General features: G+C 59.3%; 1 protein-coding gene across 4 annotated transcripts; it reads left to right on the forward strand.

The window, feature by feature from the left end:
- Nucleotides 1-680: 680 nt before the first annotated feature.
- On the forward strand, nt 681-27406 carry PLXNB1 (plexin B1). 4 transcript variants are annotated; one of them, XM_007984116.3, is made up of 38 exons: nt 681-738; nt 5366-5418; nt 6082-7194; nt 8063-8245; nt 8549-8677; nt 8803-8903; nt 9203-9335; nt 9629-9785; nt 10056-10164; nt 10239-10347; nt 10755-11435; nt 11646-11768; nt 11973-12095; nt 12381-12474; nt 12560-12732; nt 12861-13012; nt 14495-14600; nt 14782-14918; nt 15190-15366; nt 15602-15788; nt 15907-16149; nt 16881-17057; nt 17134-17282; nt 17790-17890; nt 17990-18207; nt 18328-18506; nt 18643-18709; nt 18939-19085; nt 19897-20065; nt 20379-20482; nt 20557-20641; nt 20860-21032; nt 21207-21367; nt 21463-21610; nt 24158-24222; nt 24351-24426; nt 25460-25534; nt 26665-27406. In XM_007984116.3, exons 3-38 carry the CDS (start codon nt 6088-6090, stop codon nt 26767-26769), a joined length of 6423 nt encoding a protein of 2140 aa, XP_007982307.3. In that variant the 5' UTR covers nt 681-738; nt 5366-5418; nt 6082-6087; the 3' UTR covers nt 26770-27406. The 4 variants fall into 4 exon arrangements, with proteins under 4 accessions (XP_007982307.3, XP_037859913.2, XP_007982304.3 ...); XM_038003985.2 differs by lacking the exon at nt 681-738 and adding an exon at nt 764-982; XM_007984113.3 differs by lacking the exon at nt 681-738 and adding an exon at nt 1174-1482.

Below are 27406 nucleotides of genomic sequence, written 5' to 3' on the forward strand. Positions count from 1 at the left end.
GAAGTGGGAGTGGAGGAAAAGGGGTGACCTGACGGGAGACCCTTGATAGCTGGCGGGAGGCGGGAAGAGGGTGTCTGTAGCTCTAGGGCAGTAGCCAGTGTGGATGACCTGAATCTCTTGATTGAGGTTCACCTAGCCTGTGGAGGCCTTGGAGGCTTTCAGATGATGCGTGTGACATTTTTGCCTCCCAGGAAGCTGTGCCAATGGCTTTTAGCCAAAGTCCTCCAAAAGTCCTAATCGGATGGGCCAGGTTCTGGCTCCTGAGTTAGCGGTGGGCGTGCCAGGGTGTGAATGGCCCTGCACAGGGGACAAATGGTCCCCAGGAGAGAACCCTTCTGCCAGTGTTTCCTCCCGCAGAAGGCCCAGGTGTTTGCCAGTGAGAGAGCCCAGACTTGTCCAACGCTTCTCAGCTTGGGGTGGGTCCAGGTCTGGGTCCTGGGCTGGGAAGAAAGGAAGGAAGTGAGCCCTTGCTTGTGCGCCTCTGCAGCCCAGGTGCCCTGCCTTCACAGCCCCGCTAGAGGTGGTATCACCCCCACTTGCTGGTGAGCAAATAGGCTGGGGGGGTTGGTGTCAGGTTACATGGCTTAGTTGATGGCGCAAGCCCAGGTCCAAAGCCCATGTTCTCAAACAGCCAGAGGTGGGGCCGGAAGGAGGGATTGGCTGTTGGGGAGTACTGGGAGCAGGGGCGGTGGGCAGGGCCAGGTGCGCAGGGGAGAAACAAGGCGCTTCGGAGTTCAGGTAAAGAAAGTTGGGGAGGATGACTACCGGAGCCGGGTAAGGAGCTCCGGGCGCCGGGCGAGGCCGGGCGCTGGCAGGAGAACTGGTCGGGCAGGTGAGGGACCCGTGTGCGACCCGGCTCTGGACGGGCGGGAAGAGGCCAGGGCGCTGTTCCACCAGCACCTGCGGGTGCGGAGCGCGACCCTCCGCCTCGGCCCCTCGCAACCGGGAAAGTTCCCAGTTCCGGTTCCAAGGCGGCGCGCAGGTGAGGCCGACTGGGCGGGGCGGCTTTGGCTCCTGGGGTTCGCTCCTCACCCCTCTGGGCTACCGGTGTTGCCATGGCGACCGCCGCTGTGCAACCCGCCCCCGCCCTCCCGCGTGCGGGAGGGGTGGGATCCCCAGCCCTCGGCCGACGCTGAGCCCGCGGGGTTGGAATGCGGGGTCCCGGGCGGCTCGGGGCCGCGCGCCCGGCTCTCCGGGCTGCTTCCGGCCTGGCTCGGGCGGCGGGCGGGGGGAGGGCAGCCCGGCAGGCGAGGGGGAAGGAGCGGAGCCGGGCCCGGCCGACGCGGCTTTGTCTCCTTTGTTCCCGGCGGTGGCAGCGCCGCGCGGGAGGGGCGGGCAGCGGGCGCAGTTTTCCGCCCCTCGGTCTCCGGGTAACAGCTGCGGCTCCGCCAGACCCGGGGGGAGGCCGCTGCGCGCGGAGCCCGAGCGCGGAGCGGCCGGCGCCCGCCTCGGCGCGCACATCCCGTGGGGCCTGGCCGGGTGGTGAGTGCGGGGCTCGGGGCCGGGGCGGCGAGGACCGGGGCTCCAGAGGTGGAACGGGTCGGGGCCTCGATCCCGCCGGGCAGGGGCGGCCTGGGTGAGTGGTGGGCGACTTTGGTTTTGAGAGTTGGGACCACACTTCTCCGCGCGAAGGGAAACTCTGGCGGCTCCGCCTGGAACGCGATTGGGAGACTGAGGAGGTGGAGCTGCTCCTCCGCGCCCCCTCCTCGCCGCCGCCACCGGGGACCGGCCGGCCCCTTCCCCGCCCTCCCAGGGCCACTGATGGGGTCCTCGCCTCGGGGTCCGGGGGTTGGGGAGGGTCAAGGACGAGCCGAGTGGGGAGGTCGGGGCTTCCCCTCAGTAGTAACAGCCCTTTCTGGCTGTTCCCGGTGGGACTGACAAAGGCGGACCTCGAGCCTCCTGACCCCCAGAGGGGGGCCCTCCTCTCCACACACAGACATATTCAGTGGGTGATCGATCAGCGCCTGGGGTCATCGCAGGTGCCTGGTAAATGGTGGATCTCCCCACCCCTCCTCAACACACAGAAAACAGGGCGAGGAGCGGGCACTGCTGCACTGGCAATGAATAACTCACCTCTGTAGTGGACCCTGGAAGCTGAGCAGGAGGGTGAAACGGGAAGGCCGGCTTCCCACTAATTGGAAAGCAAGGCAAATGTGGGCTGTCCTATGGTCCCTCTGCAGGTGCGGAATGGCGGGGTTTGTGAGCCCCTTTTGTTGTCGAGGACAGCTCCACGGGGGTCCGGGAGGTGCTTGCTCTGCAGACAAAAGTTGGGCAGTCTTGGGCCCCCTGAAAAGGTTCAGAGTAGGGTGGGCCCAGAAGAGACTCCAGGCAGGCCTGGGCACAGGCAGAATTAGGCTTTGGCTGTGAGCCTGAACAGGGCCTCAGATGTTGGGAGTGGGCAGGAGATCCAGGCTGTGTAAGTTGGGAATGTGAGGTCTGGTTCTAGATCAGCCTTTTCAGTCTGCCCTGGCCTGGTCATTAACAAAAGTGGGGCCAACGTCTTCCCTTTGAGAGACCAAGTGGCTTGGAGGGATTGTGGGCCTTCTATCTCCCCTATTTGTTGGGTTTTCTTGGCTGTGAAATGGGGGTACGTTCACCATGCAGGGAGCATCTGGTCTGTGCTGAAGTCTGTGCAAGTTGCTGGGGCCTCTGAATCAAAAGCATACTCCCTGCCTTCAAGGAGCTTCAAGTCCAGAGTAGGAGGGTGGAACTGGGAGAAAAGTGACCCTGGCTGGCATCACTAATGCCAGGCACATGCTGTATCATGTTTACTGGTCAGAGCAATCCTTCTTCCCATTGTACAGCTAGGAAATCTGAGTCTCGGAGAGCCTGAGGCCGAGCGGCCGTGCCTGTCAGGGTGTTGGCTAGGTGTGTCCATTCTGTCCACTGCATGCAGCGGCCTCCTCAGAAGCCTGGGAGGACAGGGGAGGCTCCCCAGTTAGAAGATGGTTGGTGTAGGAGTTAATGGGATAGCGAGGGAGTGGGCATTCCAGTCAGCGGCAAGAGCCTGTGCAGCAGCTGGAGGAGCGAGGCAGCCTGCAGTTCAGGCTGGCAGGAACGAAGGGCATGTGTGGGGGAGCACTGGCATGGATCGGGTGGGAGAGGTGTGGACTGGAGGGGTGGGCCTTTATCCCTCCTGCTCTGGGGTGCCCCAGAGGCTTTTGGGGGAGGGGTGTACTCCAATTCTACTCAAGTAAAGCCCCGAGAAGTTGGGAGTTGGGAGGCTAGATTGGAGGGGCTGGGAGCTGCTCAGTGGCCTGTGGCAGAGATAAAGTGAAATCCATGTGCCTGAAATGGAGGAGAAAAACACACTGCTCTTCTTTCTCTCCTCCTTCAGCTACCCATGGTATGTGTGGAGGGGCAAGGGGTGCTAGGTCCTGATTCACAGGGAGACTGATTGCAGAAGCCTGACCACTTTCCCTGGAGTGGGTCAGCGGCCAATCTCCTCGGTGGCCTGGCCAGGAGCTGTTCTGATCCCACCCATTTCTTCCTGTTGTCTCCTCATCCAGTGTTTTTTTTTTTTTTTTAATTAATTATTATTATTACTATTTTTTCATCTCCCAAGGCTCTGTCATCCATCAATCCAGTTTTGATATCACATATGGGGAGTGGTTTTGTTGCTGCCCCTTGAGGGCTGGAGAACTTTGGCACGCAGTAGGCTCTGAGCAAATATTTGTAAACATGTAGGAGTGAGTATTGGTCTAACTATGGGACCCTGTGCCCAAGGCCCATCCCTGGCATGCAGTGGCAGGAGAATTGAACAGTAGCCCCGTGCAAGAGATGACCTCTGCCCATCCTCAGGTGGACTCTGTCTTCCCATGGGAAGAAACTTTCTTTCCTCATCCCTTGGAAACTAGGTGGGGGGCTCCTGGGCAGCCTGGTCTTGCCACAGTCCTGGGATCCTGGCCGGGTTCAAGACTTTCCCTGCTGCCCCCTTCCCCCCCGCCCCCTTGGGTGGCAAACAGAGGCAGCCTTGTTCCTGCTCCCATAGAGCTGCCCTGTTTTCTGCACACTAAAAATGGAAACCCCCAAGCTATTTCGGGAGCAGTGCCCAGCCAGGCTGTGACCATGGCCCCCCTGCTCCCACCGGGCTGTGGCCACAGTGTCCCAGCTTCCACCAGGCTGCTGGACCCTCCCCTGAGCCTTGTGCCCAGCCCTGTTCACTTTGGGGCAGCCTCAGGAGTACGCTGCTCAGGCCTCTGCTAGGATGAGCCGACCTGGGAGAAGCAAGTGCTTGATATTTTGCACAGGCAGCTTGGCAGCTGGGTGATGGGAGGGGCTGGGCAACATGGCCTGGGCACAGGCAAGTAGGGGAAGTGTCTCCCAGTCTGAGATGCATTGTCTGTCCCAGCACTTCACCAACCTTGGTGCTCTTGGCTGGGGACCACTGGGGAAGGTGGTGTTGCCATAGTTTCTTGGTTCAGGGACTCAGGAGCCTCAGCTGGGGCCCAAGAAGGGGTCTGTGTAGAGAGCAGGCACCCAAAGTCTGGGGAGGTCCTGGTGATGGGCCTGGGAACAGCCAGGCATGGCACCTTCCTCCAGGACACACTCCACTTAGCCCACATCTTGGGTCCTGGCACTACTCTGAAGTGCAGGAGAGGAAATAGCAAGAGATGGCCTAGCTTCTACAGCTCTCTATATGTAGGGCTCCAACTAAGTACTCTTGAACGAGGGGAGTGTGCATGAATGTGTGTGTGTGTCTAAATGTGAGTGGTGGTCTGTATGTCTCAGGTGAGTGTGACGTGTGTGTGTTTCTGTGTCTCGATATGGATGTGTCTTCATGTGGTGTTTGAACATGAGTGGCTGTGTTTGTGTGTGTCACTGTGCTGTGTGTATAGATGGCATCTGCATCTCTGTGTGTGTGTGTGTGTGTGTGTGTGTGTGTGTGTGTGTTGTAGGCGTACACATGCAGGGTGGGTGGTGTGTATGCATCTTGCTGTGCGAGTGCCTGTCTGCTGAAGCGCTGGTAGCCCTTTGGGCTGGGACAGCCCCTGGCCGTGTAGAGGGTGTATACCTGGGTTCCTTTACAAGGTGGAGTTTGAGCGGAGAGAGGGACCTCACAGGGAGAGGGCCATGCTGGGGGCCTGGCTGGACCCTGCCAGCCGTGGGGCTCCTTCCTAGCTGACCTTTCCCAGGCCCCTCGGGTGCCTGGCTCTGCCGCCCTCCCCCTCCTCGTGTGGGCTCCGAGGAGGCGTCCTCTGTGGAATGTGTTTGGTGGCCAGGGGCCAGGCTGGGCCCAGCTCCACCAGCAGGCTGGGCGGTGGGGAGGGGGTGCTTCTGTGCTGCCTCCCCAGTGGGGAGCCCAGGGCTTCCATGTGCCTGCAGCCCAGGCCCCAGCTTCACACTCGGCTTTCCCCTCTTCTAGGTGACTCCCACACGGGTCATGCTGTTGGCTCCTGATCCAGCCGGCCCTGCCAGGTGAGCCTGACCTCACACTACATATCTAGGAACAGCATGACTCCTACCTATTCTGAGGGCTCTCGGAGGTGGGGTGCAGCCCTTCAGGCCCCACCCCTCCGAGCTGGAGCCTCCTCACATCTCTCAGGCCTCTTGGTTCTGTGGTTATTACCCTTCTGGATTCCTGGCCTGAAAGGCCCTGCCCCCAACTCTTGTCTTGCTCTAACATTCTGCTGGCTCAGGAGACCTCCCTCTCCTTCCTCCTTCTGCCTGGGAAACCCTCATCCATGTAGAGCCTCTCCTTTCTTGGGGTCTGGGCCCCTCCTTCCCATCACCTGCTCTCCTGCCCCATCCAGACCCTGCTTCCTGGGCATGGCCTCTCCAGCCCCTCACCCTCTGATCTGGGGGGATGGTGAGTGGGGTGCAGGTCTCCTTAGAGAATCGTGCCTGCAAAGAATGGGCAGTGTTGTCTAGGAAGTATCTCCTATTTCTGACCTCGTTCTAGTGTGTGGTCCTGAGGTCATCCTGGACATAGTGCCTGTCTAAGAAGCCTGGTCCTCCTCTGCTCACCCCCTAGGTTAGGAGGGGCATCTTGGCAATGCCACAGTCCTATCCCTTACCAGTGGCCCCAGGGTGCTCTGATGGCCACATGAGCCCCACTCTCTCGACCTGTCTCCCTTCCAGGTGACCATGCCTGCCCTGGGCCCAGCTCTTCTCCAGGCTCTCTGGGCTGGGTGGGTCCTCACCCTCCAGCCCCTTCCACCAGCTGCTTTCACTCCCAATGGCACGTATCTGCAGCACCTGGCAAGAGACCCCACCTCAGGCACCCTCTACCTGGGGGCCACCAACTTCCTGTTCCAGCTGAGCCCTGGGCTGCAGCTGGAGGCCTCAGTGTCCACCGGCCCTGTGCTAGACAGCAGGGACTGCCTGCCACCTGTGATGCCTGATGAGTGCCCCCAGGCCCAGCCTACCAACAACCCGAACCAGCTGCTCCTGGTGAGCCCAGGGGCCCTGGTGGTGTGCGGGAGCGTGCACCAGGGGGTCTGTGAGCAGCGGCGCCTGGGGCAGCTTGAGCAGCTGCTGCTGCGGCCAGAGCGGCCTGGGGACACCCAGTATGTGGCTGCCAATGATCCTGCGGTCAGCACGGTGGGGCTGGTAGCCCAGGGCTTGGCAGGGGAGCCCCTCCTGTTTGTGGGGCGAGGATACACCAGCAGGGGTGTGGGGGGTGGCATTCCACCCATCACAACCCGGGCCCTGTGGCCGCCGGACCCCCAAGCTGCCTTCTCCTATGAGGAGACAGCCAAGCTGGCAGTGGGCCGCCTCTCTGAGTACAGCCACCACTTCGTGAGTGCCTTTGCACGTGGGGCCAGCGCCTACTTCCTGTTCCTGCGGCGGGACCTGCAGGCTCAGTCTAGAGCCTTTCGTGCCTATGTGTCTCGAGTGTGCCTCCGGGACCAGCACTACTATTCCTATGTGGAGTTGCCTCTGGCCTGCCAAGGTGGCCGCTACGGGCTGATCCAGGCTGCAGCTGTGGCCGCGTCCAGGGAGGTGGTGCATGGGGAGGTGCTCTTTGCAGCCTTCTCCTCGGCTGCACCCCCCACTGTGGGCCGACCCCCACTGGCGGCTGCTGGGGCATCTGGAGCCTCTGCCCTCTGTGCCTTCCCCCTGGATGAGGTGGACCGGCTTGCTAATCGCACGCGAGATGCCTGCTACACCCGGGAGGGCCGTGCTGAGGATGGGACCGAGGTGGCCTACATCGAGTATGATGTCAATTCTGACTGTGCACAGCTGCCAGTGGTGAGTTCCAGTGTTGCCCTGCTTTTCCCCCTCTCTGAGGCCACTGGCCAAGTATATGCAGCCAAGGAGCTGCCCAGAGTGTCCGAGGGCAGCTGGTGGTAGCACGAGGATAATCAGATCAGCAGATATTAAGTGCTTTCTGTGTTTCCTGGGCAGTGGTACCTTACCACAAACCTGGCATGCGGGTGGCAGCAGTGTCTAGATGGGCTTGGACTAGGATGCTGGAGGGGTGGCCCTAGTGTAGGTGGATTGGGAGGATGTTTGGGGGTTCTTGGGTGGGAACAGGGACCTATAATGGAATGAGACCTTTGGGTCTTGAGCAGGAGAGGAAGGTGAGGTCGGGATTGATGAGCTGTAGCCTCAGGATGGATGAAAAAGGGAAGAAGCTGCGCACAGGGTTGAGTCAGTGAGAGGCAGGAGAGGGCCCTGGTGAGTGGACTTGGAGCAGAAAAGCAGGCTGTGAGAGGTTTTGGAGAAGTGGTCCAGGAGCAAGGTGACCACAGAAACTGGAGGAAGCACTCCCAGGCCAGGAATGGGAGAAGGTGGGGCCACAGGCAGCGGTGGGGATCAAAAGAGGGGGAAGGAGCCACTGGAAACTGCCCAAGGACTGGAGCAGAACTGGAGATCAGTCCACTGTGATGGGGCTAAGGATGTACCTGGGGGGATATTGTCCAGGGAAGGGTTGTTAGGGAGGGCCCAGAGAGACTGGGGCAGGGATGGGGTTGTCTCAGGAGGGCCAGCAGAGTAGACACTGTTGTATAGGGAGAGCTACCAGAGCGGCTGCGGGAGGGAATGAGGTTGGCCAGGGAGGATGTGGCCAAGGAGGTTATCCAGGGAGGGCCTTCCTGATGCTTCTTGCTGCCTATAGGACACCCTGGATGCTTATCCCTGTGGCTCAGACCATACGCCCAGCCCCATGGCGAGCCGGGTCCCACTGGAAGCCACACCAATTCTGGAGTGGCCAGGGATTCAGCTAACCGCTGTGGCAGTCACCGTGGAAGATGGACACACCATTGCTTTCCTGGGTGATAGTCAAGGGCAGCTGCACAGGGTGAGCCCACAGGAAGTACTGGCCCCTGTCCCAGAGTCTGGAGGGAACAGGTTGCTGGGGACCCAGCCTGGTTTAAGCTATCCCTGTGACCCCTGGGCCAGGAGAGATGACCTGAGCTGCTCTCCCAGGACTGGGTGGTGGTTACCTGTGATTTTCCTCCTCCCCGCTAGGCTGGTTGGTATGACCTGTGACTGCCCAGGAGGAAATTCTGTCTGTAAATTACTTCGATTGGGTGGAAGAGGGGAGGGCTTTGGGCCTCTGCCCATGGACTTGGATCCCAGACCCTGTGGTCTCTGATCCCAGGTCTACTTGGGCCCAGGGAGCGATGGCCACTCGTACTCCACAGAGAGCATCCATCAGGGGTCTGCAGTTAGCAGAGACCTCACCTTTGATGGGAACTTTGAGCACCTGTATGTCATGACCCAGAGCACAGTGAGTGCCAGGCACAAACAAGGGCATGGCTGCTGGGAGGGGCCTCTGGGTGGGGCCAGAGACCCATTTGTGGGTGAGCCACTGGTGTTTGGATTGCTGGCCTCAGGTCCTCTTTGCTGTCACAGCTTCTGAAGGTTCCTGTGGCCTCCTGTGCTCAGCACCTGGACTGTGCATCTTGCCTTGCTCACAGGGACCCATACTGTGGGTGGTGTGTGCTCCTTGGCAGGTCAGATTCCTGACCCCATCCCAGTCCCAGCCTCAAGCCCACAATGCTCCTGCATAATTGTCCTGTCCAGAATTCCTGAACCTTAGCGCTTGACTCTCAACCCCTGATCCCCAGACAGCCTGATTCCCCACCCCCATCCTCTGCACTGGGCATCAGTGCCCTGCCAGGGCAGACACAGGAACCTGTATCATACCCACTCTAGGGCCCTGCCCAGGTCCTCCAGATTGTAGGAGTCCCTACCCTATGAACTCCCAGTGGCCTGTGAGGGTCACAGATAGACACTGGTCATTCTTGCTCAGGTGCAGTCGCAGTTCTGAGTGCTCAAGGGGCCAGGGCCCAGAGCAGTGGCTATGGAGCTTCCAGTCTGAGCTGGGCTGTCTGCGAGTGGCAGCCATGAGTCCTGCCAACATCAGCCGAGAGGAAACGAGGGAGGTGAATGATCAGATAGGGAGGGCCCTGGTGGGGAGGGCTCTGGGCATCAAGGTCTGGGTAGAGATCTTAGATCCTGGTGTCAGACATGTCAGATACCACATGGCCTCACACAAGTCACTTCTTTTAGGAGCTCAGTTTGCCCATGTATTTCTAACTCAGGCCAGAGGGTGTTTGGGGAGGCCTGAGGTCTGTTAACTGCTGGTGCCTGTCCACATTGGGTGCCCCATAAATGTGAGCCCTGGTCTGCTGCCCACTAGCCCCAATGGTGTGTCTGTCCTTGGCTCTCTTGGCAGGTTTTCCTATCAGTGCCAGACCTGCCACCCCTGTGGCCAGGGGAGTCATATTCCTGCCACTTTGGAGAACATCAGAGTCCTGCCCTGCTGACTGGTTCTGGTGTGATGTGCCCCTCCCCAGACCCTAATGAGGCCCCAGTGCTGCCAAGAGGAGCCGGTGGGTGAGAGAATGGGCCAGCCTGGGGGGAGGCCAGCCCCTGCTCCAGGGGATGCGGTGGGGTTAAGATGTGAATCCAGGCAAAGAGCCATGAGTGAATGCCTTTCTCTGAGTCCTCCCACTCCCCAACCACCTGAAGCCTCCATTCTGTGACCTTGGACTGTATTCCCTCACCCCGGGTCCTCTTCCCCATTCAAGGGCTCAGGATATCAGCTCTGGGTCTGAGTGTACCTCCTTGCTGCTTAACCCTGGCCCTCTCCCCTTCTGCAGACCATGTCTCCGTGAGCGTGGAGCTCAGGTTTGGCGCCGTTGTGATCGCCAAAACTTCCCTCTCCTTCTATGACTGTGTGGCGGTCGCTGAACTCCGCCCATCTGCGCAGTGAGTTCCTCGCCCTGTCCCCAGGCCTGGGCTTCCCCATGGCGACCCCTGCCCCATGGCTGTGCTCTGTGCAGGTGCCAGGCCTGCGTGAGCAGCCGCTGGGGGTGTAACTGGTGTGTCTGGCAGCACCTGTGCACACACAAGGCCTCGTGTGATACCGGGCCCATGGTTGCAAGCCATCAGGTGAGTGTGACCTTGGGCTGGGCCATACGGAGGTGGGTTGGGGGTCCCAGTGTGAGAGTTTTTCTTATGGCCTGGGGTCTGTCTGCCTATGTGAGGCTCTGTCCTGAGCACCAGAGCCGCTGTGTGTGATGGACTCCCTGGAGAACAGCCGCCGATACATCCCGCCTGTTTTGGGAGAGGGCGTTTGTAGCTGAGAGGCAGGGGAGGTCTGGCCTTCATGCCCCACCTCGGCACAGACACCCCTGGAGCCTTCCCCACAGTTTTCTCCTGTGGAGAATTAATGGGCTGTTTTTATTTCTCTTTTCCTTGGTCTCCTTTCCTCTTAACATACACTGTGCCTGCCTGCATCCTGTCCCGCGCCTGCCTGCTGAGTGGCCCTTCCTGTCTTCCTCTGCCTCCCCCTTCAGAGCCCCCTTGTCTCCCCAGCCCATCCTGCAAGAGACGGACCCAGCCCCTCCCCACCCACAGCCCCCAAAGTCCTAGTCACCCCTGCTCCTAACACCCTTCCTGTGGAGCCTGGGGCTCCGTCCACAGCCACAACTTTGGACATCTCACCTGGGGCCAGTCCTTCCCTGCTCAGCCCCTGGGGGCCGTGGGCAGGTTCTGGCCGCATATCTTCCCCCAGCTCCACAGAGTCGCCTCTCCATGAGGAGCCCTCCCCTCCCAACCCCCCAAATGGACCTGGAACCACTGTCCCTGCCCCCACTGACTTCAGACCCACAGCCACACCTGAGGACCTCTTGGCCTCCCCACTGTCACCCTCAGAGGTAGCAGCAGTGCCCCCTGCAGACCCTGGCCCCGAGGCCCTTCCTCCCACAGTGCCCCTGGACCTGCCCCCTGCCACTGTTCCTGCCACCACTTTCCCAGGGGCCATGGGCTCCGTGAAGCCCGCCCTGGACTGGCTGACGAGAGAAGGCAGCGAGCTGCCCGAGGCGGACGAGTGGACGGGGGGTGACGCACCCGCCTTCTCCACTTCCACCCTCCTCTCAGGTGATGGAGACTCAGCAGAGCTTGAGGGCCCTCCCGCCCCCCTCATCCTCCCGTCCAGCCTCGACTACCAGTATGACACCCCCGGGCTCTGGGAGCTGGTGAGGCCCAGCCCAGGAAGGAGGCCTCAGGGGAGGGGATGTGGGGAAGATGCTACCCCTAGCTTGCCTTGTGATTCTGCACTGGGAGGGGGCGAGGGGCAGGGTGGAGTCTGCAGCCCCACACAGGCCTTGCCCCTGGAATCTGGCAAGGCAGAGGGCTGAGCTGGGCAGGGTGGGCTCCATAGACTGCCTTGCCCTTGGTGCCTGCAGGAAGAGGTGACCTCGGGGGCAAGCTCCTGCCCCTGTGTAGAGAGCGTTCAGGGCTCCACGTTGATGCCAGTCCATGTGGAGCGGGAAATCCGGCTGCTAGGCAGGAACCTTCACCTTTTCCAGGTCAGTGTGTCCTGCCTGCCGCTGTCCTTGCAGCCTCCTTAGCTTTGACAAACTCTGCACAAGCCCTGGGGAGCAGGAAGAGGGCAGAGTCCGAGGGCTCATCTCCAACCCAGAGGCTGTGCTGGGGGATTTGTTGGGCGACCTACAGGACTCCCTGGACCCAGCTCCTGAAACTGCCCAAACAGTTGTGTTCTCTGCCCTCAGGACGGCCCAGGAGAAAATGAGTGTGTGATGGAGCTGGAGGGCCTTGAGGTGGTGGTTGAGGCCCGGGTCGAGTGTGAGCCACCTCCAGATACCCAGTGCCATGTCACCTGCCAGCAGCACCAGGTGCACACCATGAGCGCCTGCCACCCTGAGGAAGTCTGCACACCCATTTCCGACCTCTGACCATGTGCCCCATAGAGTCCTTGCATCCCAGCTCTGATCTGTAACTTGAGGCCCCGTGGGGTCCCCATACTCCATTTCTGGCTCTGCCCTCCAACCTGTGGCCCCATGGGGTCCCTCTGACCCTATGCTCCTAACTGGTCATTTTAGTCCTTTCTCTGACTACCCCCTCCCCAGGCCTGACGCTTCCCCCAGTGCTTGACTCTGAACCCACTCCAATTTCTCCAGCTCGGCTATGAGGCTCTGCAGCCAGAGCTCCGTGTGGGGTTGTTTCTGCGTCGGGCCGGCCGTCTGCGTGTGGACAGTGCTGAGGGGCTGCATGGTGAGCCACCTGCGGGCTGCTGGGCTGGCGGCGGTAGCAGGGCTCTCCCAGGCCTGCCTCTCACGTGCGTCTCTGCCACCCCCAGTGGTACTGTATGACTGTTCCGTGGGACATGGAGACTGCAGCCGCTGCCAAACCGCCATGCCCCAGTATGGCTGTGTGTGGTGTGAGGGGGAGCGTCCACGTTGTGTGACCCGGGAGGCCTGTGGTGAGGCTGAGGCTGTGGCCACCCAGTGCCCAGCGCCCCTCATCCACTCGGTTTGTTGAAAGACTGGCCATCCCTTCCTCAGTGCTGCCCTTAGAGGGAGGGTGTGGGGGCCCAAAGGTGGGAGGTTGGGGCTGCCTTTCCAGTTGAGTAGAGGTGAGCAGTCCTTGTCCTGGAACAGGTGGAGCCACTGACTGGGCCTGTAGACGGAGGCACCCGTGTCACCATCAGGGGCTCCAACCTGGGCCAGCATGTGCAGGATGTGCTGGGCATGGTCACGGTGGCTGGAGTGCCCTGTGCTGTGGTTGCCCAGGAGTACGAGGTCTCTAGCAGGTGAGCTGGCTGCACCCAGCTGGAGCATGGCACAGCCTGGGGCCTCCACGGTTGGCTTTTCTGCTTGGGGCCTCCATCCCCCACTCATCTGCCTCACTCTCTCCCTGTTCCTTGATTCTGGCCACAATGCCTGAGTGCCAGGGTTGCCACTGAAGACCCTGGGCGCCCACCAGACCTGTAAGTTCCTGGCATGGGCTGCTGGGGAATCCTTCCTGGGCCTGTCACTGCCCAGAGCTGACTGGTGGCTCTGTTTCCTGCTCTGCTCACCTGGTCTTCAGAGGAACTGTGGATATATTAATAGCTGTGGCAGCAGGACCCTGAGATCAGACAGATAAACTCAGGGGCTGGCCTTCTCACCAGCTTACTCTTCCCCAGGCATTGTCCTGGGCTGCCAAGCTCCTCAGGAAGGTAGATTTGGAAGGCACACCTCAGAAAGGCACACCTGCCGAGGGCCAGACTCCACTGTCGTCTCTCGGGACCCCTGCTGCCTTCCTGGGGCTCCTGGGTTATGGTAACCTGGCCAGCGGTTGCAGGCCCCAAAGGTACATGTGCAGGACATTCCTAAGGAGATGTCCACAAGCAGCAGGGCCCAAACCTGGCTGAATATCAGGGTAACCTGCAGACCCTGTCCCAAACCAACACAGAGCAGATCCTCAACTGCCCCTCAGACATCTGGGTTCAGGAGGCCCACGGTGGGGCCCCAGAATCTGTATTTGAAATAAAGAACCACTCTGCTAGAGCATGGAGTGTCCCCTGAATGTGTTATGACTGAGAACTTACAGTGACTACCTAGACTGTTAGTGTTCCAGACCATAAGACTTTGTGATTTATGAAGCAATTGTCATATATTCTGTCTGGAGCCTCCCCTGCGTGGCTCACATGTCACTTGCGGCTTCCTAGAGTGTTTGCAACAACTGTGACAATGTCACTGAGTTGAGCCACTGCAGGCTTAACACTCTGGAAGTTAATTTGCCCAAGCTTCTGTTTTTTGGCTAAGAACCAGCATTTTCTTAGACAGTTCATTTTCCCTTCACATGTGTTCCCCTGTCTGACTAGAGGCTTTCAGGGACTCTTTTTCCTGAATAAATCAAGTTTCTACCATGCTTTGAGTGGGTACTGTGCATGTGATGTGGCAGAGGACATGGGCGGCTAGCTGTGCCCACTCTTTTGCTCAGCAGCTCACCCCACAACCAGGCTAACAGGGCCCCTTTGTAAAGTTATGCCACAGATAAATTCTTCCTTGTTGGGGGCCTCTGGGGTTGAACTTAAATGATTGAAAGCACAAATATTAATTATCAGATACCAAGGCCTTCTGGTGTGTCATAAAGAATTCCCTCCAAAGTGAGAGAGGGTCTCTGTCAATCTTGTGGAGGATGGGAAGGGGAAGACCACCTGACAGTGGGGCAGGGAGAGGGGCTGCCAGGTAAGCTTGAGGGGCCCTCGATGCAGCCTGGCACCCCCTAGCCTGCTGTGTGCCTACAGCCTCGTGTGCATCACCGGGGCCAGTGGGGAGGAGGTGGCTGGTGCCGCAGCGGTGGAGGTGCTGGGAAGAGGACGTGGCGTTTCAGAGCACGACTTTGCCTACCAGGTACCTGACTGCTGAGCCACCCCCAGCTGCCAGTGGACCACCCCCTCTGGTGACTCCTCTCAACCTATCTGGTTTTGCCTTGGTGGGGCTGCCAGTCCTGGACCATCCTGTTTCTCAGGCTGTCCCCGCCTCCCTGTGTCTGGTCTGATGCTTATCTCTCTCCCTGTTCTCCTTCCCACAGGACCCGAAGGTCCATTCCATCTTCCCAACCCGCGGCCCCAGAGCTGGGGGCACCCATCTCACCCTGAATGGCTCCAAGCTCCTGACTGGGCGGCTGGAGGACATCCGAGTGGTGGTTGGAGACCAGCCTTGTCACTTGTGAGGGGCACTTCCTCATCCTGCAAAAATCCACGTGCTCCAGGGGAAAGATGGAGGGGTCTGGGATCCTGGGGAGAGCAGAAAGGGGAAGAGGGCCAGTCTGCTTCTTCAGAGAGTGGCTGGACCCTCCCTAGCCAGCTGTGGTGGGAGTGCACCTCCAGGGACACCTTGTGGAGACTGCAGTCAGCACTAGAGGGAAGCCAGCTGGGGCCTGAGTGGTCCAAGTTTCCCCTGCCTGTGCCCCTCCATTCATTCCCACCTCCCCTCCTAGGCTGCCGGAGCAGCAGTCGGAACAGCTGCGGTGTGAGACCAGCCCATGCCCCGCACCTGCCACGCTCCCTGTGGCTGTGTGGTTTGGGGCCACAGAGCGGAGGCTTCAACGTGGACAGTTCAAGTACACCTTCGACCCCAACATCACCTCTGCTGGCCCCACCAAGAGCTTCCTCAGGTGTTGGGCCAAGGGTGTGGCTGCATGGCAGGTGGCAGGGAGATCTTTGCAGCTCCACTATGTGGGGGTTTGTAGGGCTTTATGTTGGGGCACTGAGAATCCCATGCTGCTGGTAGGGGCAGGGGGTCATGTGGTTTGGGGCTGGGGCTGAGCTGACCTAGCTGGGACTGGGCTGTGCTTTAGGTCCAGGTAACATAAGCCATCTTATGTTACGTAAGTTCATGGTCTGTTTCAGTGGAGGACGTGAGATATCGGTCCGTGGCCAGAATCTGGATGTGGTACAGACGCCGAGAATCCGGGTGACCGTGGTCTCGAGAATGCTGCAGCCCAGCCAGGGGCTTGGACGGAGGCGTCGTGTGGTCCCGGAGACGGCGTGTTCTCTTGGACCCTCCTGCAGTGGCCAGCGTGCAGGACACCCTTGGGTACCCCACACTCTCCCCTCGCCCCATACCACACCCTGGGGATAGCCAGAGCAGGTGCCAGAGGAGGCTCTTCCCATTTTTGCTTGGCCCCCCGTCAACCTGCCTGTCTTCCTTCCAGTTTGAGGAACCATGCCATGTCAACTCCTCCCAGCTCATCACATGCCGCACACCTGCCCTCCCAGGCCTGCCCGAGGACCCCTGGGTCCGGGTGGAATTTATCCTTGACAACCTGATCTTTGACTTTGCAACACTGAACCCCACACCTTTCTCCTACGAGGCCGACCCCACCCTGCAGCCACTCAACCCTGAGGACCCCACCATGCCATTCCGGCACAAGCCTGGGAGTGTGTTCTCTGTGGAGGTACAGCTCCTACTTGGACCTGGCAGGGCCCCAAGACCCTTCCCTTGGCTGGACATCTCTACTGTGTGTGGTAGAGAGGCCGAGACAGTAGAGCAAGGGCCGGTGGCTGGACATGGCTCCTCATCTTTGCTGTGTCGGGGGCAGAGGGGGCTGGTGGGGGGTGCCTAGCCTAGGATCTGGCATGGGCTTGACTGCTTGGCTGGTGGCCTGGGTCCTGATGCACTCCATGGCAGGCTCTGGAATGACTGCATTTGTATGTTTGGCCTGTGCAGTAGCTGGGTGGCGTGGTCCACATAGGCCATCGGGCTAATCCCCGAGTTGGCAGCCTGGCTCATGTAGACATGCACTAGGCATGTGTCTTGGACATACACAGTGGGCAGCTGACGGGCATGCGGGCAGACCACAGGTCTGTATGCCATCATCACCCACCTGGTGAGTCATCAGACACAGAGTGGGGGCTCCAGCTTTGTTAGGTAACTGGGCAGGGTTTGGGAGACAGCTTTATGTTCTCCAGATTTTTCATTCTGGAACAGAAAGGTAGGAAAGGGCAGCGAAGGGTGATGAGGAGCAGCTTGGAGGACACCTTGTGACTGGCCTGCATGCAGGGGAAGGGTGCTGAGAGGCTGTCAGCCCTGCTGCTGGGAGTGGGTCTCAGGGTCCTTCCTGCATTTGGGGAGGACAGGATCTGAGGGAAGGGTCCTGAGTGATTGATCGGTGACCCTCTGTTCCAGGGAGAGAACCTGGACCTTGCAATGTCCAAGGAGGAGGTGGTGGCTATGATAGGGGACGGCCCCTGTGTAGTGAAGACGCTGACCCGGCACCACCTGTACTGTGAGCCCCCGGTGGAGCAGCCCCTGCCACGGCACCATGCCCTCCGAGAGGCACTTGACTCTTTGCCTGAGTTCACGGTCAGTGGGCAGGTCCCTGGCCGGGCTGGGCATTGACCTGGGCTGAACCCTTGCTTACAGGCGGCTCCCGACACAGGTGCAGATGGGAAACTTGCGCTTCTCCCTGGGTCACGTGCAGTATGATGGCGAGAGCCCTGGGGCTTTTCCTGTGGCAGCCCAGGTGGGCTTGGGGGTGGGCACCTCTCTTCTGGCTCTGGGTGTCATCATCATTGTCCTCATGTACAGGTGGGTGCAGTCAGATGTGGCTGGGCTGGGGCAGGTCGTGGGATCTGGCTGGACTGGGAAGGGACAGACTGGGCCAGGAGTCAGGAAACATTCTCTGTAAATGGCCAGAGAGTAAATATTTTAGGCTTTGCAGGCCAAGTGGTTTCTGCTCAACAACTCAACTTTGCCACTGTGGCACAAAAGCAGCCAGGGACGACATGGAAACACATGAATGTGGCTGTGTTCTAACAAATCTTTATTTATAAAAATAGGTTGTGGGATGGATTTGGCCTGGTTGTGGTTGACTGATCTCTAGGCTAAACCGTGCTGGGCTAGACAGGGCACGGGTGTTTGTGACTTGCTTGGGAGGGGAAAGGCTGAATTGTACTGGGCTAGGCTTGAGCTTGGCTGGCATGGCTGGGTTGGACTATGCTGGATGAGGCCAGGGTGTGCCTGGGGGATAGGTCAGGCAGGCCTGGGCCAGTAGGACTCATCCGGCCGTCCCCTCCTGACCCTGGTGCTGAGCAGGAGGAAGAGCAAGCAGGCCCTGAGGGACTATAAGAAGGTTCAGATCCAGCTGGAGAATCTGGAGAGCAGTGTGCGGGACCGCTGCAAGAAGGAATTCACAGGTGTGCCCAGGAGAACGGGCCCCGCCCTCCAGGGCTCTGCCCAAACCTGCTCCCATCACATGGGATTGGTGCCCAAACCTGGCCTCTTCTGCTCAACAGACCTCATGACCGAGATGACCGATCTCACCAGTGACCTCCTGGGCAGCGGCATCCCCTTCCTCGACTACAAGGTGTATGCGGAGAGGATCTTCTTCCCCGGGCACCGAGAGTCGCCCTTGCACCGGGACCTGGGTGTGCCTGAAAGCAGACGGCCCACCGTGGAGCAAGGGCTGGGGCAGCTCTCTAACCTGCTCAACAGCAAGCTCTTCCTCACTAAGGTGCCCCCACCTGCATCTTCCTGGCCTGCCCCTGGCCCTGCCCCTTCTCCAGGGCGTGGTTTCTGAGCCCGCCCTTCTGTCCCCCAACCCCCTTCTCCCACCCCCTCTCTTTGGCTGCAGTTCATCCATACGCTGGAGAGCCAGCGCACCTTCTCAGCTCGGGACCGTGCCTACGTGGCGTCTCTGCTCACTGTGGCGCTGCATGGGAAGCTTGAATATTTCACTGACATCCTCCGCACTCTGCTCAGTGACCTGGTTGCCCAGTATGTGGCGAAGAACCCCAAGCTGATGCTGCGGAGGTCTGTGTGGCTGTTGGGGCTGGGTGGCCCTGGATAGCTGGAGCTGGGGTGGGGCCTCAGGCTGGGGGGTCTGCAGGATAGAGAGGCCCGCAGCCCTGCCTGCTGACCCTGGCATTCCCCTTTCCCATCATCTCAGGACAGAGACTGTGGTGGAGAAGCTGCTCACCAACTGGATGTCCATCTGTCTGTACACCTTCGTGAGGGTGAGGGGACAGAGCTAGACAGGGCTCCTGTCCAGGAAGGGTCAGGCCCTCTAAACTGCTAAGCCCTCAGCCACCATGCAGCTCGGACACTTGTGCCAGAGCAGAGACTCCTGCTCAGCCTGTCCTCAGTCCCCTTAAGCCCGTGTCCTGTCCCCTTTCCTAGTGTGCGTCATGTCCCATACACCTCTGCCACCTGCCGGGAGGGCCCTAACTGCCTGTGCTCTCCTAGGACTCTGTAGGGGAGCCTCTGTACATGCTCTTTCGAGGGATTAAGCATCAAGTGGATAAGGGGCCAGTGGACAGTGTGACAGGCAAGGCCAAATACACCTTGAATGACAACCGCCTGCTTAGAGAGGACGTGGAGTACCGTCCCCTGGTGAGGGTGTGCAAGTGTATGGCCTGCAGTCTGAGTGCGGTGAGGGCAAGGGTGGAGAGTGTGTGGGTGTGTGGGCTCTGGACACCAGCTTCTGATGTGGGTACCTGGATGTAGAGCGGGGTGACCTCTGGCGGGTTGCTGGTGAGAGCCCGTCAGACTAGTTTAGCAGGATGGCAGTTTAGAGCAGACCTTGATGATAAGGCCTCCAGGTGCCCCAGACTAGGGATGGAACCAGGGTAGCCACAACCAGGGTTTAGGAGGAGCCAGCCCTACCTTGGACCATGGGCTTGAGCTGTGCCAGGGCCTGACCCTGTCGGCCTGGCCCTCCTACCAGGGATGCAGCCTTGCCCACCAAGCCAGCCCCACTCTGGCAGGTCTTCTCTCTAGGTTGCTTTCCCCTTAGTTACGCACAAGGGTTCCTGCGGGAAACCCCCATTAAGGCCTGCTGAACCCCTCCCCTGCTGGATGGGTGGGAATATTTGCTCATGCAGGCTTCCCGAAGCTCCTTCAGCCTGGCCCATTCAGCCAGGAACCTGGGGATCTGAGTAATGAGGGACTTGTGCTCACTCCTTTTTTTCTGCCATTTACCCTGTAGTCATTTACAAGTGCTCTCTGCTAGGTGCTGGGGTCACAATGGGGAGGAAGCTGCTGTCCCTGGGGAAGGCAGGCAGGTGAAGAGACGAGAGTTAGGGAATGTGTGGTGCATGGGGGTCAGAGGCAGCAGCCCCTCATAGTTGTCCCTGCCCTTGGTCTGTGTCTTGATCATCCTGAGTGTACATGAACCCTGACGACTCCTGTGTGTCCTGCATAGACCTTGAATGCACTGTTGGCTGTGGGGCCTGGGGCAGGAGAGGCCCAGGGTGTGCCCGTGAAGGTTCTGGACTGTGACACCATCTCCCAGGCCAAGGAGAAGATGCTGGACCAGCTTTATAAAGGAGTGTCTCTCACCCAGCGGCCAGACCCTCGCACCCTTGATGTTGGTAAGGGCGTGGAGAGCCCCTGGGGACCTGAGCCAGTGTTGGGCCTGGGCTGGCCCCGGACCAGCTCTGCAGGGACAGCTCATCACTCAGGGTGGGGAGGATGCTGGGAGGTGGGCAGAAGCCGGCTTTGGAACATCTTTGTTGGACAGCCTCTCATCTGGGGAGGGGTCCTGCTCTTGGTCGTTGGAGAGGTTGAGGTTGAGTATGACTGCCCCGTGATGGAGGGGCTGGTGTCCCCGTGGAGGAGGAGATGGGCTCTACTGTGGGAAGGGTATCCTCCAGCCCTGCACCCAGTTCTGCCTTGCCCTTGCAGAGTGGCGGTCTGGGGTGGCTGGACACCTCATTCTTTCTGATGAGGATGTCACTTCTGAGGTCCAGGGTCTGTGGAGGCGCCTGAACACACTGCAGCATTACAAGGTAGGAGGGGTGGGAGCTGGAGGAGGGCATGGTGAGCTGGGGCTGGTGGAGGGATTACCAGCTGTGCTCAGCAGGTCCCGGATGGAGCAACTGTGGCCCTCGTCCCCTGCCTCACCAAGCATGTGCTCCGGGAAAACCAGGATTATGTCCCTGGAGAGCGTGAGTACTGCCCCCAACACGGCCCTTTGTCCCTGCTGTGCTCAGCCCAGAGTCATGGGGAAGGTCCTCTGGGCCTCAGGGCAGGCTTGTGCCTATTTCCTTTCTGCCCAGGGAAGCTCTCAACCAGGTGCCCCCACCCCTGGGAGAGCTGGCAAGAACCAGGGGGCCTGGGGAGGTGGCACCTGGGGAAGGGTGACAGCTGTGGGCTCTTGGCACAGGGACCCCAATGCTGGAGGATGTAGATGAGGGGGGCATCCGGCCCTGGCACCTGGTGAAACCAAGTGATGAGCCGGAGCCGCCCAGGCCTCGGAGGGGCAGCCTTCGGGGCGGGGAGCGTGAGCGTGCCAAGGCCATCCCTGAGATCTACCTGACCCGCCTGCTGTCCATGAAGGTGGGGTGGGGCCTGCCAAGGTGGTGGGACCTGGGCTGAGGGGGAGCATGGCCACTCGTGGGATTTGGGGGTGCTGTGGGGCTTGTGCAGGTACAGTGCCAGGGGGTGTCTGAGGCTGGGCTGCTGCTGAGGGCCCTTTGCTGACCACACCTCTCTGCTTCCCCCTTCCCACAGGGCACCCTGCAGAAGTTTGTGGACGACCTGTTCCAGGTGATTCTCAGCACCAGCCGCCCTGTGCCACTCGCTGTGAAGTACTTCTTTGACCTGCTGGATGAGCAGGCCCAGCAGCATGGCATCTCCGACCAGGACACCATCCACATCTGGAAGACCAACAGGTAGGGTGGTGCTGGGTGGGCTCTAGGTGTGTGTGGGGGGGTCTTCTCTTCTGCCTCCCCAGCACATTCACTGGCCATGCCTGCCCCCCCCGCAGCTTGCCTCTGAGGTTCTGGATCAATATAATAAAAAACCCGCAGTTTGTGTTCGACGTGCAAACATCTGATAACATGGATGCGGTGCTCCTTGTCATTGCACAGACCTTCATGGACGCCTGCACCCTGGCCGACCACAAGCTGGGCCGGGTGAGCAAGTCTGGGATGGATGCGGAGGGGGATGGGGGAGGGTGGACAGTGCTGTGTGTGCACTCAGATTCTAGGCTTTTCTGAGAACTTCAAGGAGGACTTCGGGGAGACCTCTGACCTTCCAAGCCAAGGCTTCATCCCAGGGCCGCCTCAGTTTTAAGGGATGAGCAAGAGGTTGGGGCATTGTGTGCCAATTCACAGCTGAAGTTGTGGGCAGCAAGTGCAGCCTGGTGTGGCTGGGGCATAGAGTGCTGGCCAGGCGTGGAAGTAGGCCATGGCCAGTTGGTCAGGACTCACTCCTGTGGCAGTGGGAACCACAGAAAGTCTGGGAACAGGGAAGTGGTGTGACCAGACCTGAGAGTCTGTGGAACATTGTGGCTGCTGTGCATGGATGAGCTGAGTGAGGGAGTCCCACGAGGGCGCTGTGCTGTCCTTCTGACAAGCAGTGGCTGGGTTCAAGCTGGGCAGGAGGGTGCAGGGCAGGCAGAAGCTGAAGGTTGGATGTGGGGGATGAGGAAGAAGGAGGGGGGTTCATACATGATCCCTGGGCCTCTGGCTATGGTAAGCTCAGACTTGGGGGAGGTGAGTCTGGTGTTTGTGGGGTTTCCAGGTAGAGACATGGATTGTTCAATCCCAGAGCAGCTCTGGGCTGCTGGGTGGGTTTGGTTCCTTAGGGTGCTGGAGGTGTCTGCCTGCCAGTAGGGCAGTAGGGAAGAGAGTCCGGGGGTGTCACGGTTTGAGGGATGTGTGAGGAGGAGAGCTGGGAAGCACAGGAGACTGAGTAGTCTGAGCTGTCCGGGAGCACAGAGGTTGGGAGTCTGTTGTCACAGCAGTCAAAGCCGGGAGTCCCCTGACATATGAGGTCCCCAAGGTGTCTGCTCAGGCATCCAGTGGGCAGGGCCCTAGTGTAATTCTGCAGGTCCATGAGTGGGGCTCTGCTTAGCCTTGACCTCCAGGTCTCAGTCGGCGAGGGACCTCTTGAGAGATACTTCTCTACACCTCTGGGAAAAATCAAAATTAGCTGAGCACGGTGGCTCACACCTAGAATCCCAGCACTTTGGGAGGCTGCAGTGGGCAGATCGCCTGAGGAGCTCAGGAGTTTGAGACCAGCCTGGGCAACATGGCAAAATCCCGTCTCTACAAAAAATACAAAAATTAGCCAGGAGTGGTGGTGTGCGCCTGTGGTCCCAGCTACTAGGGAGGGTGAGGTGGGAGGATCACTTGAGCCTGGGAGGTTGAAGCTGCAGTGAGCCATGACTGCGCTGTTTGCTGTACTTCAGCCTGGGTAACAGCGAGACCGTCTGAAAACAAAAAAACAGAAAGTTCTGTTCAAAATTGTAGCACTGTCTTTTGGGAGCCATTTTTGATCCAGATGTTGTCATCATGCCTATAATGAGCTAAGAACCAAAGGGCCACACCAGGACCCACAGGGCCACCTCCAGGGTAGACCCTATGTGGTGGCTGGGATTTTTTTTTTTTTTTTTTTTTTTTGAGAGGGAGTCTCGCGCTGTCGCCCAGACTGGAGTGCAGTGGCCGGATCTCAGCTCACTGCAAGCTCCGCCTCCCGGGTTTGCGCCATTCTCCCGCCTCAGCCTCCCGAGTAGCTGGGACTACAGGCGCCGCCACCTCGCCCGGCTAGTTTTTTGTATTTTTTAGTAGAGACGGGGTTTCACTGTGTTAGCCAGGATGGTCTCGATCTCCTGACCTCGTGATCTGCCCATCTCGGCCTCCCAAAGTGCTGGGATTACAGGCTTGAGCCACCGCGCCCGGCCGTGGCTGGGATTTTTTCCAGATCTTCCCAGTACCTCCCCTTCCCAGCAGAACAGCAGATGGTTCCTGGGTAGCTCAGGAGTAGCCCCAACCAGGAATGCCAAGGGTTCCCCCATGGGGAGTTGTCGAGAAGGTGCGAATCCTGACTCAGGTTGACAAGAGGAGCTGGCCTTGGGTCCCTGCTCACGGTGGGCAGTGCCACCTCGAGATATTTCTCACCTTCCCAGCAGCTCTAGGATGAGGAGAGGTCCTGAGAACAGAAGTATGCTGCCCAGAGCCCATGGCTGCTGGGACTTGAACCCAGTTGAGTGGTAGAGGCTGTGTCTAGGTGTGTTAAAGTGGTGGAAACTGACTGGACAGACCTGCTTCAAATCCTAGCTCAGCCACTGGGGAGTGAAGTGGTCTGTGGCCGCTTAGGTAATGTTCTGGGTCTCAGTTCACTCACTTTTAATGACCCTGAGAGTGAATAGCAGCTTCATGCCCTGCATACTGGGCTCTTGCTGGATCTAGATGGAGGCATGTGGAGCCGAGAAATTATTTCTGATGACATCAGAGGCTGGACGTTGGTGGAGGGGAGGGAGCAGTGGAGGCTTCTGCGGAAGGAAGTAGGCTAGGGTGACCACCTGAGCTGGTTTTCCGGGACTCAGGGGCTTCCTGGGATGTGAGACTTTCCTTTTCAAAACTGAAGCAGTGCTGGGAAACCCAGGACACTTGATCACTCGAACAGGGTGATCATCCTTCCTTCCTTCCTCTTTTCTGTCCTCCTGCTATGTCCAGGACTCCCCGATCAACAAACTTCTGTATGCACGGGATATCCCCCGGTACAAGCAGATGGTGGAAAGGTATTGGAGGGTGCGGTGGGTAGAGGTTGGAGGGTGTGTGCAGCTGAGACTCGGGGGGTGGGCTCTGGTGGGGAGCAGGGGAGTGGGCTTGTTTACCCAGCAGCTGCTGTGCCCTGTCTCTCTGGCAGGTACTATGCAGACATCAGACAGGCTGTCCCAGCCAGCGACCAAGAGATGAACTCTGTCCTGGCTGAGCTGTCTTGGGTAAGGCCTCCCTCTGCTTATTGGGTTGGGCATAGGCCTCCTGCCACAACAGTCCTGTCCACTTCACACTGCCCCTTTGCAAGGAAGCCCTTGGGAACCTCAGTAGCCCTGTGAGCTGGTTGGGGCAGGAAACATAAGTACAGAATGTTCCAACTGCCACTGAAAGACCAGAGCTCCCACCATCTCATCACAGAACAAGCAGGGGTCTTGTCCTGGCAGCTGCCATATACCCTGATTCAGCCAGGCACTTCTAAGGGAGCTGGGATTCAGCCTCAGGCCTGCCTGGGTCTGCCTGTGTGCGTCTTCCCACTGCTGTGCCTCCCTTGGTGGCACAGGTGTCCCCTCCACTTCCCCCATTCCTAAAACAGCCCTAAAATGTAACTCCAGGGAGTTATGAACAATGTTTCTGAAATGTTGATGGTGGTGACAGCCACAACCACGACACTAATAGCAGCTGTAATTTTGGGGTGTTGTGTGTGAAGCCCTTCATGGGGTGCTTTGATTGTCTTACTTGGTCCTCACAAGAATTCCACAAGTTAAGTGACACTGACTCCATCATCCAGGTGAGGAAGTTGAGGCTCAGAGATGTCCCCATGGAGGGGCCTGAGAGTGACCTTAGGAAATACTTGAGTTAGGCCAGAGCAGAATCATGCTGGGCTGTCAGCCTGCAAGTGATATCAGTGCCACTTGGCTCTGGAGTCACCTGGGTGGCAGAGGGTCTGGGCTAGAACCTTAAGGGGCTGAGAGAGGCAGGGCTCCAGTGGAAACCCCAGACCTTGCTGAAGCAGGTAGACCTGAGCTGTCTTCCTACCACGGAGACCCTCTTGGCGCTGCCCTGTTCTGTCACCATCTGGCACGCCTGGCCTGGGGTCCCTGGGCCATGGAGGGGACTCTGCTTCCCACTGTAGTGCCCATCCCATTCCCTACCTCTCAGGTCCCCTTCTCCCCCAACCCTTCCCTGGGGTCCTGGGCCACCTCCTGTGGCTGTCTGTACCCCTCATCTCTCTCACCTTTCATTTGGCCTCTTTCCTAGAACTACTCTGGAGACCTCGGGGCGCGAGTGGCCCTGCACGAACTCTACAAGTACATCAACAAGTACTATGACCAGGTGGGCAGGCCCTGGGCCCCAACTGGGAGGCTGACCAAAGGCATCCCAGGAGACTTAAGGGGCTCTGACCCTGTGACTCGTGGTGGGGGCTTTGGTCTTCCCCAGGGACAGCGTAGTGGGGGACTGGGCCCCTGGGCGGCTTGGGAAGTGTTCTCCAGGCGGGTTTCCTGGCATTGACTGTGCTCTCACCTGTCCCACCACTCCCCATTCCGGCTCCCCAGCAGGATGGCGAGGCACAGTGCTGGTGGTTGTGGGGGCCAAGGGGTCTACCAGGGCCTGGAGATGGTGTGCATTTGCTGAGTTGGCAGCATGTTGGGCACGGCCAACATGCAGGTGCAGGCCTGGCTTGGCTGCATGAGCTGAGAAGAGGAGAGTCTAGGCACACGGGCTGGGGTGTGAGGGTACACTGGAGCTGGTGAATCTTTTTGGACGATCCCTGGGCTGGGCCTGAAGAGCTGAGCACCTGCCAGTCAACCTGCTGGGTGCCTGATGGAATAGTCCACTTAGATGTTTGTGTGGCACCAGTGAAGTGACTGTTGCTGCTCAGAGATGAGGAACCTGCCTCATGGCCCACAGTCTTCCTGGGCATGGTATGGGCCATGGCATGGGGCATGGGGGAGGCAGAGTGTAATGCAGGCGTGTCCCCTCGTGGAGACATAGTGGGCAGTGGCTGTTTTCCGAAGTGCTGCTGCCCTCCGGTTCCTACAGGTTCCCTTGGTGGCAGCCCCCAATTTGTGGTTGGTGTTTGATCAGTGTCTGTTTTCTCAGCACATGTGTCTGGTCATTCTTGGGTCTCTGCCCCTTGTCTGGCACCAGGCAGACAGGAACTTGGGAAATGCTGTTGCCGGGCGGGTGGGTGAGCCAGGATGGCTGCATCAGGGCTTCTGAGGGGCTCGGTACTGAGTCAGGTCCTTCATTTCCTACCCTATTCGTCCAGAAACGGTGGCTTTGATGTTATTACCCCTCCTGCTGGCGAGGCCCTGAGGTCACAGAAAGTACGTGAAGTGACTGGCTGGGTTTCTTGGCCTCCTATCCCACTTGTGCCACAGCGTCTTAGGAGGGCTGTTGAATTTTGCAGCAAACACGTTGGCCAAAGAAGTCTCCCCTGATGGCATCGGTCTCTGTTTCAGATCATCACTGCCCTGGAGGAGGATGGCACGGCCCAGAAGATGCAGCTGGGCTATCGGCTCCAGCAGATTGCAGCTGCTGTGGAAAACAAGGTCACAGATCTATAGGGACCCAGGAGCCAACGGCCTGCTATTGCTTCAGCCCGGCCTGGGCAGCCCTGGAAGCTCGGGGGGAGAGGCCACCTTCTTAGGTGCCTGTAGTGACTGACAAGCAGTTAGTGGAAGGTGACTCACAGTCTCCTGGTGGCTCTGGCCTCAGCCCTGCTGGACCCACCTCCTAGGCCAGGGGCCTCAAGGCTCATGGGGTAGGACCTAGCCTGCTTCCCGAGTTCAGGGACCCTATGACACCGGTCTGTAGGGAGTTGGGGACTGAGGGCTTCCAGAGAGTGGCCGGAAGAGCCTCCAGGCCCCTGGGGAGACTGTGCTGTTCCTGAACACTGGCCTTGGCTGCACTGGGATTCGGAGAGGAAGGAGGAGAGCCCCACACTTCCTGTCTGCCTCCTCTACCATCCCTGACCTCAGTTGAGCTGCCTCTGGCCTCGTTGCTGCTGCCACATCCTAGGTCTAAGAGTTGAATGCCTCTCCTAGGCCACTGCAGACTGACCCCTCAGCAGGGCTGGCTGTCACAGGGCCACCCTGCCTCACAGGGAGCCATGGTGAGGGCCATCTGCTGCAGGGGGGTCTTGGGGAGAGTGGTGGCTCAGTTGACCCAGCTCTTCATTAAAGGATAACACACTGCACTGAG

Source organism: Chlorocebus sabaeus, chromosome 22 (assembly GCF_047675955.1).
Source record: "Chlorocebus sabaeus isolate Y175 chromosome 22, mChlSab1.0.hap1, whole genome shotgun sequence".
Lineage (NCBI taxonomy): Eukaryota > Metazoa > Chordata > Mammalia > Primates > Cercopithecidae > Chlorocebus > Chlorocebus sabaeus.

Coding starts and splice junctions, on each gene's coding strand:
- PLXNB1 (XM_007984116.3), top strand. CDS start 6,088: ATGCCTGCCCTGGGCCCAGCTCTTCTCCAGGCTCTCTGGGCTGGGTGG. Junction 15,367..15,601: donor CCCACCAAGAGCTTCCTCAG/GTGTTGGGCCAA, acceptor GGTCTGTTTCAG/TGGAGGACGTGAGATATCGG. Junction 15,789..15,906: donor AGCGTGCAGGACACCCTTGG/GTACCCCACACT, acceptor TCTTCCTTCCAG/TTTGAGGAACCATGCCATGT.